Source organism: Thamnophis sirtalis, unplaced genomic scaffold, assembly GCF_051295495.1.
Source record: "Thamnophis sirtalis isolate CommonGarterSnake01/CBP01778 unplaced genomic scaffold, rThaSir2_p1.2 scaffold_7, whole genome shotgun sequence".
NCBI classification, from domain to species: domain Eukaryota; kingdom Metazoa; phylum Chordata; class Lepidosauria; order Squamata; family Natricidae; genus Thamnophis; species Thamnophis sirtalis.
In genome coordinates, this window is record NW_028261387.1 from 46,403,684 (window position 1) to 46,418,195 (window position 14,512).

Genomic DNA, 14,512 nt, shown 5'->3' on the forward strand with positions numbered 1-14,512 from the left:
ACACATCCCCCCTTTTCAATTTTCCCTATACCGCTGTCAAACCCAACGAAGTTTTTTTCTGTTCAAGTTTTTGTAATTCTCTATTACTGATATTATATGTTGTGTTTTTAACATTAATGTTTGGAACTAATGGAATAAGAAAGAAATACTTTTCTTACTTCACTTTTCCCCTTGCTAGAGCAAGCCTATTAAGAGTATGTGATTCAGCAAATTTAATGGCATGTGGGTATGAACTTAGAAGGCAGAAGATCCAAAAAGACAACAGTCAAATAAGAGGCAGCTGAATCTGCATAAGAAATGGCAAACATCCCAGAAGGGGTTGTCCCTGGTTTCTTGGACTGTAAAGGCAAGGGGGAATGGATGTAATTTGAGACTTGCAAGATTAGTATCAGCCTTGCAAGGTAGTCCAGACAAGGAGGACACCCAGAAGTACTAGCTTTAGCTTTATTGTAAGGTTACAGTTGTAAGTCTGAAAGTACATCTCTATTCCCTTCTTTACAGTCCAAGAAACCATGGATGGTCCCTTCTGAGACATTTGCCATAGCTTCTGCAGATTGAGCTGCCTCTTATCTGACCATTGTCTAGCCTATGACTCTTCCGCCTGTCTCTCAAGGTCATTCTCACATACCATTACAGCAGAAGAGCATCTTTTCTAGGAAGCACACTGCAAGAAATGTATAGAAAAGCTGAGTGATCCTAATGAAAAGACTCCATTGCTTTAAGGAGTTGCAGAGAGGTATTGACTAGCAATCTCTGCATTTTTTTAAAGTAAGACTTTTCAAACTACTGTATGTTCTCCATGACAACTTGATAAAATTCCATGAGAAACTAAGTTCACTCAAACACAACCACTAGTTTTTTCCTCTTGATCAGGAGTTCTGGGAAATACTTTTGAACTAACAGATTCTGTAGTATAAAAACTTTGAAAACCCCTGCTCTAAAGCAGATTTATCTTCAAAAATCTGCAAGGCCTTACCTAGCATTTCACTTGTTTTGGCTTCTCTCCCTCTCTCTTCCTCCTTTGAGTTCTTAAATTCTCTGCCCTAGTTGCAACTCTATCCAATCTTACTCAAAGGAACTTCCATAAAAGTCATCACAGATGTTTTTCAAATTGACTTGAATAAACAAATGAATAGGCAATAAAATATTCTGACCTTCATGTCATTGACATCAATCCGGTGGCGCACTTGAAATTCAGCACCCACTTGAATGACTTTTGGTACACAGTACAACAGCAGGTTATTAAACTAAAAGTTGTAAAAACAAAACAAACTCACAAATATACACTGTGTTGGAAGAAAGTTGGACAAAACCGAAAGGAATTGCTATTAATTTAAAAAAGGCCAAATAAAAACATAATCCCTTGTTTTCTATAGACCTTGTGTCATCACTTCAATGTAAGAGAGGTCAGGAAACAGATGTCACAAGGACTATAGAAACTTTATTGTTTGCAAGGTATAATAGCAGCAACTTGAAAGCTTGATAGATTTTCTTTCTGAACCCTCTTATAAATAAGAAAATCAAAGGGAGACAATCTTAAATTTCTTTCTTATCCTTTCCAGTAAATTAAGCTAAGCTGATATTTATATAACAATCGCAACAATAATCATAACAATATTTGCAATCGCTTTTCAGACTATATCTGCAAACATCAATAAAATATTTTATCACCAATGATCCTCACTAGTGCATTCCTTTACAGGTAGTCCTTGACTTAGGACCACAAGTGAGCCCGGAATTATTATTGTAAATCATTGCAGTCATTAAGCAAGACACCCTGAGCTCACCACATTCAGTCTCCCCCTACTGTTAAGTACCATGTGTGTTGTTAAGTGGAACCCAGAATGTCTAAGGAGAGCCGAGGTGGCGTAGTGGTTAGAGTGCAGTACTGCAGGCCACTTCAGCTGACTGTTAACTGCAGTTTGGCAGTTCAAATCTCACCGGCTCAAAGGTTGACTCAGCCTTCCATCCTTCCGAGGTGGGTAAAATGAGGACCCAGACTGTGGGGGCAATATGCTGACTCTGTAAACCGCTTAGATAGGGCTGAAAGCCCTATGAAGCAGTATATAAGTTGAACTGCTATTGCTATTATTGCTATTGCTATGTGAAAGGATTCCAGAAGTCCAGTGCAGACTTACATCTCACACTCTATTTCACGCCCAGGCACACGCTGCAGCAGCTCCCCAGCTTACATGTGACCTGAGCCAGGTCTCCCAGGGTCTCAAACCCCAACTCACCCAGGCATACCTTCCCTTTTTGCTGAGTCCCACAGCCTTGTGCCTCTTTCCTGACTCAACAAGTCCCATTGATTTGGCTCTCCTCCCTGCTCCAATTATTTCTATCGAAGAGCATCTTTCCAAAATTCCTCCCAATCGATATGATTCATGGTTTTCCTACAGAGGCCACCTTGTGCCATTCTGGAAGTGGGCGCCAATTTTGTGATCTCTCAGAAGGGCATGATTTGGAAAATTACACCTTTTGGAGATACAATGAAAATGATGTGGGGGATCCTCTGTAGGAAGGCCACGCATCACATCATCCAAATGCTCTTCTGGAAAGGCAATCTTTGGAAGATATAAGTGAAGCAAGGCATGATAGGGCAGGGAGGAGGTCCAGAGGAGGGAAAGATAGTCAGGTTGTGGGCAGCCACTTGTAAGCACCCAAATTTTCATCAGGGAGACTGAAGGGATGCTGCAACAGCCATAACGTTGAATATAGGTCATATATCAATTCATTCAGCACCATCATAATTTTGAAGTTGCTGAACGAAAGTTTATAAGTCTAGGGAAACCTGTATACCTTCACTTTTTCCATATTATTTTTTTAATACTGCCCCATTCCAAATAATTTGGGAGTCAGAGAGAGGTCCCCATAAGAAACTTGATACAATCTTCCTGCTCCATCACTTTACAACTAATAAACTAGCTGCCTAGAGCAGCCCTATGGTAAGATAGGTGGCAAATAAATTTAAGAAATAAATTAACAAAATAAAAATATCTCACCAGGAACAGATATCTCTCTGAGGTATTGTTGTGCCGGAAAGAGATTTTCTGAATGGGTCCTTCTTTAATAAATTCATTAGAAGGATCAACAATGTCATCATCACAGCCTAGCCTGTGATATACGTCCCATAGGTTCTGGAGTCGTTCCTGCAGAAACAATGGAATCAAGATTCACAAAATGGAAAACAGTAACTCGGCTATTGAGATACCTGCCTATAGTGAAGGAGAATGAGATGACTAATCAGCCGCACCATGGATGTCAAACTCACTGTGTCACATTGCTGTCACGTGATGGTTTTTTTCCCTTCGTGAAGCTGGGGTGAGCGTGGCCTACAGATGACACATCTGGCCCGCAGGCCGCCAGTCTGATACCCCTGATCTGGATACTCACCATTTCAGCGATGGCAGCATTAGAATGCTTAGCTGCTGTGAAAATCATCTCCAAAGCTTCTGCAAGAAATAATAGTATTCTTACAATTATTTTATACAATTACTTCATGCCCAATACTATACTAGCAATTGTGACCTTGAGCAACAAAGGATAGTTTGGAGAAACTATGGCACATTAGAAAGAGAACCAGCACCATGAACATCTAAAATCATTCAGTAAGGAGACCAAAAGGCATCATTTCAAAGGCACTTTTCTCACTTTTTTTGTTGTTGCCCTCATTCTAAAAGAAGGGATCAAAGCAAAACTCTTACTCTGCGCATCTTCCTTGTCTGGTGATTCCAAAGGTAGTTTTTGAATATAATCCTTCAGGAGGAGTTCATATCTGGGAATTCTCTGTATTGGTTCCAACATGTGATGCTGCAAGGTTAAATTAGCAGACACTTCCTGTTTCTGTGCAGGACAATAACAATTAGAGGAAAAGAAAGTAAAACCAGGAGAATGAAGGATTCATTAGTATCTATACATAAAATACATATACATACACATACAAAACCTCCCTGTCTTGACTTCAGATTTCTGTTATGGCTCAGTTTCCACCCTAAAGCCTTGCTTCCTTTGATGAATGGGAAAATAGCTCCTGAAATAAACTTCACTTCATCCTCAAATTTCCCAATCAGAAAATCAACAGCCAAACAGTACCAATTTAGGTGGATACCACCACCTCAAGGTACTCTTCATGCCTATGAAGTGGCTTATTCTCAAAGCTGATCCTATATACAGTTCCTATAGCCCATCTATTTTCAAAGAGGATTGTAGTTAGGAAAGAAAAATTAACATCTCTTCTTCTAGATCAATACAAATAAGGCTCATTTTCAGCCAGGAGGGAAACGTGCCTTATTGGTTTTTTTTTTTAAAGAACACAACCAAAAAGGGAAGACACACAATTGTGGAAGGAAGGCTTAGTCATTCCTCCCTGCAAACAATAATTCTCACATATGCAAATATTAGAAGGTTTTTTTTTTTAAAGCAATGAATTGGTACCAACAAAAAATATTTTGAATTATTGTAAACTGTTTTGAAATTGAATTGATAGAAAGGGACTTTCTGGGAGAATCCTATTGAGTAGAAAAGGATTAATACTTTCTATACACCATGACCCTGTACATAATACATGCACAAAGAGAATAAATTTAGAAACTACTCTTAATGCTAACCAAAGTTCCCTTCCTAAGCCTAATTCAATGGAGAAAAAAAAAGAAGAGAAATTTAATATTTCAGAAAGATAATAAATAGAGAGGAGACTCCTTTCCAATTATCTTAGTAGATATTGGACATGTAATTTTTTTTTTAAAAAAAGATTTTTCTTCATTTTTGTACTTTTTTAATGTATTCCTATCCTGCATTGGAGAGAATTGGCAGAGACTATATGGAATTCTAAACCTATCAATTTTTAGCCTTCTACTATGTAATGGTTGAGAACAATCATAAGTTTTTAATATTCAAAGCAGTAAATCCAGAAATTTCAGATAAGATACTGTATATGCACAATAGAGTATACATCTATATAGCTAATCAAATTACAACCAATATGAATTTTTTAAAAATGAATTGTATTATGAGCTCTGAAACCATTTCACCTGAATGTTTGAGATGAGTTCTTGGAATGGCAAGGCTTTTTCCGACCATACAGTGATCAGATGCATCGCCTTGTCGAAGTTCTTCACATATTCACTATACATCTTCAGGAAAGGAGCCACTTTCTGGATGATATCACCAATTCTGGGATTGGAATCCCTGTAGCAAGAATTGTAAGAAAACATTGTTGGTATCGCACACACACAAAAAAAGGCTAAAATAGACTAGGAATCCTGGAGAAATATCCAGCTGCAACTATAACTGGTCTTTTGACACATAGCTGGACATAACTTATTTTTAATAAGCAATTGTTTGATTCTGAAAAATACATTCCAGCAAAGTAGTACTAATTTTCTTTTAACGTCTTTGCAAAAATGATTACAATAGATTACAAAAACGTATTCAGATGGTGAATGTGTTTGAAATATAGTCCAAATAGGTCAATAGGCAATAAATGATTTGTGTTGGCTTTTCTCTTTTGTTGAAACCTTTTATATTACCCATTATGCTATTTCACTTTTCAGAGCTTGTAACAAGTGTTGAAGATAGCAGGTACTTCTGTAAAAACAGAGATAAGTGTCTTCAGTTAAGAACAGAAGCTTACAGAGACATATGCCTTAAAGGCTATTAAGGGGAGAGCCGTATCAAAATAAATAGGGATGGATAGGAATATAACATAAATCAATTTAAATCTACAAAGTGTCAGGGTAAATACTAAAAATACTTACTTCTATCCTAGAGAAAATCTGAATGGTCACAATGGATTAATTCCAGGTTGATAGCACATAATCAATCAATGAATTGCATTACTTATAGGAGTGTTCATAAGAAATGAATTATTGCTATGGATGTTATTTTTATAGAATTTAAGAATACAAACTGATGGATTAAATCATTAAATAAATAGAAATAGTATCACTAATATAGCAACGTTAGTATCAATGTTCTAAAAATGCTGATTGTAAAAATATCCTTTTCTCTGCCTATTGTGAAAACAACACAAAGTCAGCTAATCAGCCATTCAGGGAGGTATGGTGTACTGAATATTGTTCTATTAAAGTGAAGCTGATGATCATAGCAAAGATCCGAGAACCAGTAAGTAGACTGGTTCCTTGGAACCTCTCCAGGACAGGAGATGACCCACATGTGCTCCAGATGACTGCTCCTTGTGAAGAGAATACAGAACAGTGATTTTCTGTGGGCATCAACAAGGGTATCCAGCCAGTAAATGCTCAGCTCCATCCAATTGCCCCAACTCAACCTCAAATTAAGAGATTACAGGGTCGTAAAAAAGGGAGAGTGATGATGGTTGGAAGCCATTTTTTATATATTGGTCTTCTCTTTATTATATTCTTTTCTGGGTTGACTCAGTCTTCCATCCTTCCAAGGTGCATAAATGAAGACCCATATTGTTGTGGGCAATATGCTGACTCTATAAACCGCTTAAAGCACTGTGAAGCAGTATATAAGTCTAAGTATTATTGCAATTGCTATTTCTTTTCTTTCTTTTTTCTTGGACTTCTTACTCCTCCTTCCTGTTATCTTTTCTTTAAGTTTAGTTTGTATTTGGTTCTACTATTATAACTGAAATTCTTTATAAAATTATATATACATATAAAAATAAACTCAGAACGTTGCATTATGGGAAGGAGGAGCTGACGTTGCAACGACACGACGTGCGATCTTGGAGATCCAAGATTGCAGTCGATACTTTTGCTGCTGGATGGTCCTTTTGAAGCTGCTGAAGTTGGGACAGCTCCGGAACAGGAGGAAAACAGAAAGAGAAAGTGTGTCCATCTGGTGAGGAAATCTTATTATTATAAAAGGGACTACCCCCAAAAAATTAAAGCTAAATTAAATTTGAAAACAGAAGAGAACAAGCAGTGAAATTAAGCTACATTAGACAGTGTGTTATCCTTTTTAAAAAAATTTTTTTTACGGATGGAACTTTTGCAAATGTTTCCTATTCTTTTAAATTGAATGGATTAGTTTTTCTTTTCTACATTTTATATTCTTTTTTTTTATACCTATGGATTAAAATCTTTTTCCTTATTTTTATAATGCTGGATTGGATGGGTTTTTTTTGCTCCATTTAAGAATTTTGTTTTCTTTAAGCTTGGAATATAAAGAAGATATAAAAGGAATACAAAGAGGGCTGTAGTAATAGCGGGAAAGGAAGTAACACTGCCACTTGGAGGCTGGAGGCTTGGAAGGCTTGGAAATATTGTCTTTTCTTTTTTCTCTTTGATCATTTGACTTTGCATTTCAGGTGCTCTTCGGGAGCTTTATAGGCAGCTGGAGTGGAGTGAAAACAAAACCTTGTCTTGAAAGATTATAAATGAACTTGCTTCAAATTTAATAAAAAGTTCTGAATGCCAGAGTGGCAGTGTTTACAAGTGGCACAACATGAAAAAGAAACTTTAACATTGCAAAAGATTATGTTTTAAATTCAAAAATTATTAGAGGTGACAGAGAAAACTGAGAAGATATTGGAGAACATAGATCGTAGAACAGCAAAAATTGATGGAAAAATTGAGGATGTTCATCAAATGAAGAAAGTGGAGGTCAGAGTTTTAAAAACTGAAGTTTTAAAAACTGAAGGAAAAAATAAACAAAGAGACAAGAAAATTGTTGATACTGACAGTGAATTGAGCATAGTTGGAAATGGAAAGAGTGGAATATGAAAAGGGGAGATGGACTGGAGCGCTACCCCAGATTTCAAGGTATAGAAAAAGAAAAGAGGGAAGAATTGATGGAACTAAGGAGAGCAATTTTGTCAGAAGCACTAGTGATAACCAAAGATAAGCTGATCGAAGAAGCAGATGGAGGGTTTCAGGCTTATACAAGATATGCAATAAGCAATAAGTTGCGAAGAGAAGTCCATACAAAACTTTCTAAGGAAATAATCAGTATACTAATGCCACAAATGGCAAGAGACATAAGACTGCACTATTACTGGAAAGACACATGTTGATGTAATGAAAGCTTATAATAAAAAATTAAGTCAAATTTAGTTAAATTTAGAGCATTATGTATAAAATGAAGTGATAATGGATACAGTTAAATAATTGATTGATAATGATAATAATGCATATATATGTATTGGTTTGATAAGAGAAAATTGCAAATGGTGACTACGAAAGGAGGTTTAGAAACTCTGTTATTAAATATAACCAGTTTTTATTTAGAACATGTTATAAAGATGTAATGTTACTGGATAATATTGGGAAGAGCTAATGGAATGCCCTTATGTGGTTTTGCTTTAAATCTGGAATATTTTATATAAAAGGACGTAAAAATAATTATAGTCAAATGAAGGTTGAGGTATGATGATAGTAATATATATAAATATATTTGATTTAAAATATATGATTTGATATGAATTGTAGGTGATGACTGTGGAAGGGATGCATGGAAGTTTTTTTAACCAATCGACACACTTTCTATAATTTGTAATGGAAGATGGTTTTGTGGTTTTTTGTGTGTGTTTTGTCTGTTTATGTTTATTCAAAAATTAAAAAAAATTCTTACAAAAAAAAGAAGGTTGCATTATGCACCATGTACCATAATACAACCTTCTCCATATATAAGATGTTTTCCAAGATTGGACAAAGTGTTCAGATAAAATTTGTGACTCAAGCTTAAACGACTTGAATCTTTTTCACATCTAGCTTTCAACAAGCTATTAAATTTGTTATATTTTTCCAGGAAAATAGTGGTCAAAAAAAGACAAGCAGGCTGATTTCATAACTTACCAGTCCTCCATACGTTTTTTCAGCTCTGGCAAAAAAAACTGGGAATGGAACTGGTAAATGGAGGAGATATTAGAGAAGATCATTTTTACTACATCTTCCGGAAATGCCTTTGTAGTTCTTGCTTCTTTCATTAGCTCAGAGAAAAACACCTGTAAAGAACATTCTCAGTCAATGAAGAAACACAGTTTTAATTACAATGCTTCACCCTACTTTTCAACTCAAAAGTCTCTTGCAGAAACTTCTGTAAGATCAATAACATCTGCCTGCAAACCTGGCTGTTAATAACACAACATAAAGGGGGGGCGGGGGGAGAGATAACCTGGGAGGAGAAAATTCAGGAAATTTGACTTAACGTTTTCTAAACCTATGGCAATTAAAGTACTAATTGTTATAATATAGAATTATAGTGGTTATAATTACTATAATAGTAATTAAAGGTCATCTGGAATAGAAACAAAATAAAAGATATCATATAAATAAAAATCCTTAGCAGAGCAGAAGAAATTACCCTGTTTCCATTCCCCATTCAGCTACAATGAGATAAGTATTATAAGATACAGGGACAGAGTTGACTAAGGGACAGATGCAGCAGTGGGATTCTATCAGTTCAGCCTGGTTTGGGTTTTTAGCCCAGCTGATAGTCTGTTGCTGAAGTTCTTCAGAATTGGGATTCCATAGTACGATGCCAGAATGACTGTTTTATTAAATTGGAACTTTAAGGATAGCTCTGCCTTGGACTCTGATTTAATTCTGCATGATATTTGGAACACTGACACGAAGAGTATGTGCGCAAAGCATGCGCCCAGCAAACAGGTTGTTAGACCGGTTGAATCACATCATTGGACAGATAGGATTTTTATTTTTCATATAATTTTCCAAATCAATGTAGTCCCATTAGGAGAATAGTTAGGAGTTACTTTTGACAGTGGAATATCAGAAAGGGCTCTGTTTTTACTATGTGGACATTTTGGAATTTTCAAAGTATTAATAATTGCTTGCTTGCTACAGAAATCCAAGATTTACTGAATTTTTAAAAATCAGTTGTTCACGATGAAAATATCCAGAAGGCAATTTTTATGATATCTTCATGTATTGTTATTAAATAAAATAATAATCATGGAAGTAGTTTATTTTCAGCTTTTTTTCATCAGAAAGTTGAAATGCAGCTGCCAACCAACCTGGTCTAGAAGATGAAGGCGAACCACATAGGCCTGTTCTGTTTCTAGCAGCTCCAAAGCTATTTTTTTCTCCTCTGGTTCCTGTGAATATAGAGGAAGGAGAAATAAGTTTGGAAATCTATGATTCATAAATATTTGGATAAAGTGAGATATCATTAGCGATGGTATGCAGCTTTTGAGACTGTATCACCAACGTAGTAATTCGGCAGTAATCGTAATTGTTTTCTTTCATGAAATATCTGAAAATTTTGATGAATTTCAATGAGACTTTTATAAATGGTTGTAAAATCAAGTCACCTACATAATTTATAGTGGGATATCATTTTCTCTTAATTCTTTTTTACCAGTACAAATATGAAACAGCTCAATGATTTTGGTAAAAACTATAAAAGTGTCTAATGTCAAAATATTCTTGATTGTCCCACAGGCTCTCTACACACCATCCAAAGAATATTTATGGATTAGCCCTGGTTTGCAAATCACAATAGGAGAATCCATACACAATATCAATAGTGCCTTGGTATAACCTATTACCTGAATCTTGCTGCTTCCAGATTGCATGATGAAGTATGGCTGAGAATCTGAGGCTTGTTTTGCCCTCCAGTCACTGACAGTGATCTTGCCTCTAAAAGAGCTGAGACATTTGACAGGGAGCATTTTAGGAGCTTGCGCCTGCTGCTCTAGAGACTCTGGACTGCAGTGCACCTGGCCAGGCTGTATAACTGCAGCTTTCTTAATGTCTCCCATGGCTTTTTCACATTTCACAGGTGGCAGCATGGAAGGTGCCGTAGGCCTTGGAGTTGTTAGCTGAAGCCTCAACTGGGGAAGGATCTGCTCTTTCTCAGGACTGCAGCAGGTCCTGTCCACAGAAAAACAAAGGTTTTAAACATTTCTGTTCCATTTACTTCTTCACAATAAAAAGGGAGGCTCAAACCAAAAACAAAACATGTAGGCCTTTATATAAGTTAATACACATATTCAATGTAATAGTACTCATTTAAAGGCAGAATTAAGTAGTTAGAATTTAAATTTCATCATTGAAAACAAACAAGGAAATGTTATAGAGGCCAACAGCATAGATAGGATTACTAATTTTGAACATGCACTAAACTAAAGCAATGGTGGGGTTCAAAATTCCGTGACCTGTCAAAAGCGCGGACGGCAAAAGCGCGATCGACAAAATCGCGCCTTTGACGTCATCACAGCGCGACGAAAAAGATCGAAAAATTCAAATAAAAATTAAATTAAAGCAAGCCGATTCACATAAAGGTAAGGGTTAGGGTTAGGGTTAGGGTTAGGGTTAGGGTTAGGTTAAGGGTTAGGGTTAGCTTTAGAGCGTTAGCGTTAGCGTTAGGGTTAGGATAAGGGTTAGCGTTAGGTTTTTCGTTACTTTAACAGTTAGGTTTAGGGTTAGGTTTAGGGTTAGGTTAAGAGTTAGGTTTAGGGTTAGGTTTAGGGTTAGGTTTGGGGGGCTTAGGGTAAGGTTTTCGCTTTATTTTTACATTTTTCGATCTTTTTCGTCGCGCTGTGATGACGTCACAGCGCGCTTTTGTCGAGCGCGATTTTGTCCTACGCGCTTTTGTGGTGGAACCCAAAATTCTTTACTACCAGTTCTGGGTAAGTTACTCCAAAGTCCCCATTTCCTCCCAATCAGCTGGGACTTGGGAGACAGAGAATTGGTGAGGACGGGGCCAGTCAGAGGTGGTATTTACTGGTTCTTCGAACTAATGAAAAAATCTGCTACCAGTTCTCCAGAACTGGTCAGAACCTGCTAAATACCACCTCTGAACTAGAGTTATGATTTGTCAAAAGCATGATATGCAGGAATGAGATCATGCTGTTTTGAAGACAGGAAAATTTCACCCACTGACTATTGGATATCAAAAAAGAACAAAGCAGAGAAAGCGATTGTTTCTTCCTTGTTGATAATCCTTGATAATGCAACTTTGCAAAGAGTTTCTGTTCTATTTGTGGATTAGATCTTTGGCTGTAGAAGTAATCCAATCCTTTTCACAGTGATCCAAGGAGTAACTCAATCCAGCTTGTTTTTGGTTCTAGAATTCAGAAAAACAACTCCAATCTCCAATTGGCACAGAAAAACCATAAATGCCTGTCGTTTCTTTAATCATATAAAATGAAGTTTGGAGAAACTGTAGAAAAGGGATGTCAAACTCAAGGTGCACAGGCCGGATCTGGCCCCTGGGGTGCTTAGATCTGGTCTGTGAGACCACCCTGGGAACAGTGAAGGACTGGCTTGCAGTGCCTCTGCCAGTGAAAATGGAGCTTAGGAGCTCCGTTTTCAACTGTGATGGTCTCCTGTAACCCTCTGCCAGTGAAAGCAGCTCAGGAGGGCCGCTCCTTTTCACTGGTAGATGGCTCAGATCACCACAGGTGCCCTGACATGAGTGACATCAAGCTGGCCACATCCACCCTGGCCACGCCCACCCTGCCCCCCTGAGGTCAAACACAACCCTTATGCAGCCCTCAATGAAATCGAGTTTGGCACCCCCACTGTAGAACATTATAAGTAAATTGATCTTTCTGGATCTCTTCAATAATCTTGCCTAACACATTATAACATGGGAGAGAAAATATGTAAACATGTCTTGCCTAACACATTATAACATGGGAGAGAAAATATGTAAACATGTTTACAGTAAATCTGGTTATCTCTAGATTTTTGTTCAGGAATTCAATATTTAATATATAGCACCATTTCTCCCCCCCCCCACTCCCTGCCCCCCAGTTTTGTGAAGGATGGGCTGGGAGAGGTGACTAGCCCAAAATCACCCAGCAAACATCCATTAATTAATTAGTTGCTTGTATTTTGCCCAGCCCACTCAGATCATACAGTAATACCCAACACCTGAAAAAAATTGCAGAGCCCTAGACTACAGATGAATGCAGGGCATAATACGGAAATTTGTCATTATCACAGATACGCTCTGATAGGATTCCTATGCTGAAAAGTAAAATATAAACACTTGTAATACTGTCCACATGCATTGTAGCAGGTATCATTTAAATGTAGATAACATATAGAACATATTATCACTTTTTCTATTTGTAATTTCATAAATATCTGTATTTGAAATTGTGTCATTTTTGCAGTTAATAATATTGATTTTTAATTCCAAAAATGTTTACCTTAGTATAAAGTACTATACTCTCTACACAAAACTAAGGCTCATCAAGTTTAGTGAGGTATTATCCAGTTTAGAACTAAGTTCTTTATAGTACAATCTTTATTACGGTCAAAGACCAGCAATATACATTAGTTTTTACACTATATTAAAAAATACTAACATTAAGATATAATTAAAAAGTATTGACATTAAAAGTGGATAATAACACAATGGTCCAGAGATTATTAGAGGGATGTCCAGATAATTGGTACAAGAGGATGCTATACTCCTGTAGCCAATTTTTTTCTTATGGACATTGCAGGAGCACAGAACTTTGCCACTGCATACTTGGTAACTGGGTTAGTATCCTGGAGGAGAAAGCCTAGATAAAAATGGTCTGCCCTCCCTGGCAATGTCTCTAATAAGGGAGAATATGTGCAGATTACAAGCTCTGTATAGCTCGCAGTGTAACAGAACATGTGCATTATCTTCCACTTCTCCTTTACCACATATACAGACCCGTTCTGCTATAGGTGTTCTCTTATACCTGCCCTGGAGGAGTGCTGAAGGAAGAATGTTAAATCTGGCTCTGAAGAAAGCTATTCTTTGTTTTGGGGAGTTCAGGTCATTTAGATAGCTTGCCGATATCTACTTGATAGTTCTACTTGATGCCATTGCCATGTACTGTGACTTCTGAATAAATGAAGTAATGTACCATAGCTAAATATCATAAAAATGAATCTAACCAATTCCCAATGCTACCTTACAATATGAAAGAATTCCCAATGCTGCCTTACAATATGAAATAGATATAGAATGGAGAATCCTCAGAAATGCACTCTGCTCTCTTTTTTCCTTTCTATGTAGTCATCAGATTTTCTGTTTATGTCTCTTATGGATAAGATCAGCCTATGCAAAAATAAAGCTGCATTTCTTTTTCCAAACTGAGTGTTACTCCCCAAGACTACATCCTCTTTTCTGTTTCACAATCTTTATAACATACTTAAGCTTCCTTAACTTCTCCCGAAGTCAGTAATTATTTCCTTTTACCAAAGTTTCACTTTAAGGAGCAAACCACAGTTCACAATCCACAAGAGAACTGTACTCAGAGGGTTCCAGATCAGCCAAACCAGATACATAAAAATCTATAATATATATATATATATATATATATATATATATATATATATATATATATATATATATATATATATATATATATATATATATATATATATATATATATATATATATACATACACATACACACACACACACACACACACACACACACACACACATACACATACATAATAAAATTTCAAAAATCTATTTGACCTTGATTCCAGTTTAGTCTACAAAACTCCAGGCAACCAGGTAGCAAAGGAATTAAGTTTGCCATCCCATTCTTCCTGCACAGCATTAC

The 14,512-nt window shown here is 36.6% G+C and overlaps 1 protein-coding gene across 1 annotated transcript in view; it reads right to left on the bottom strand.

Annotated features, from left to right (window-relative positions):
• FGD2 (FYVE, RhoGEF and PH domain containing 2) overlaps positions 1 to 14,512 on the bottom strand; it is a 31,806-nt gene that overhangs the window by 11,979 nt on the left and 5,315 nt on the right. The window contains exons 3-10 of the mRNA XM_087719913.1: positions 10,496 to 10,820; positions 9,962 to 10,042; positions 8,784 to 8,932; positions 5,031 to 5,187; positions 3,705 to 3,843; positions 3,394 to 3,452; positions 3,003 to 3,149; positions 1,155 to 1,247 (exon numbers count right to left, since the gene is read on the bottom strand). Coding sequence (XP_087576039.1) covers positions 1,155 to 1,247; positions 3,003 to 3,149; positions 3,394 to 3,452; positions 3,705 to 3,843; positions 5,031 to 5,187; positions 8,784 to 8,932; positions 9,962 to 10,042; positions 10,496 to 10,820 — 1,150 coding nt within the window. The remainder of the gene's footprint in view (positions 1 to 1,154; positions 1,248 to 3,002; positions 3,150 to 3,393; positions 3,453 to 3,704; positions 3,844 to 5,030; positions 5,188 to 8,783; positions 8,933 to 9,961; positions 10,043 to 10,495; positions 10,821 to 14,512) is intronic.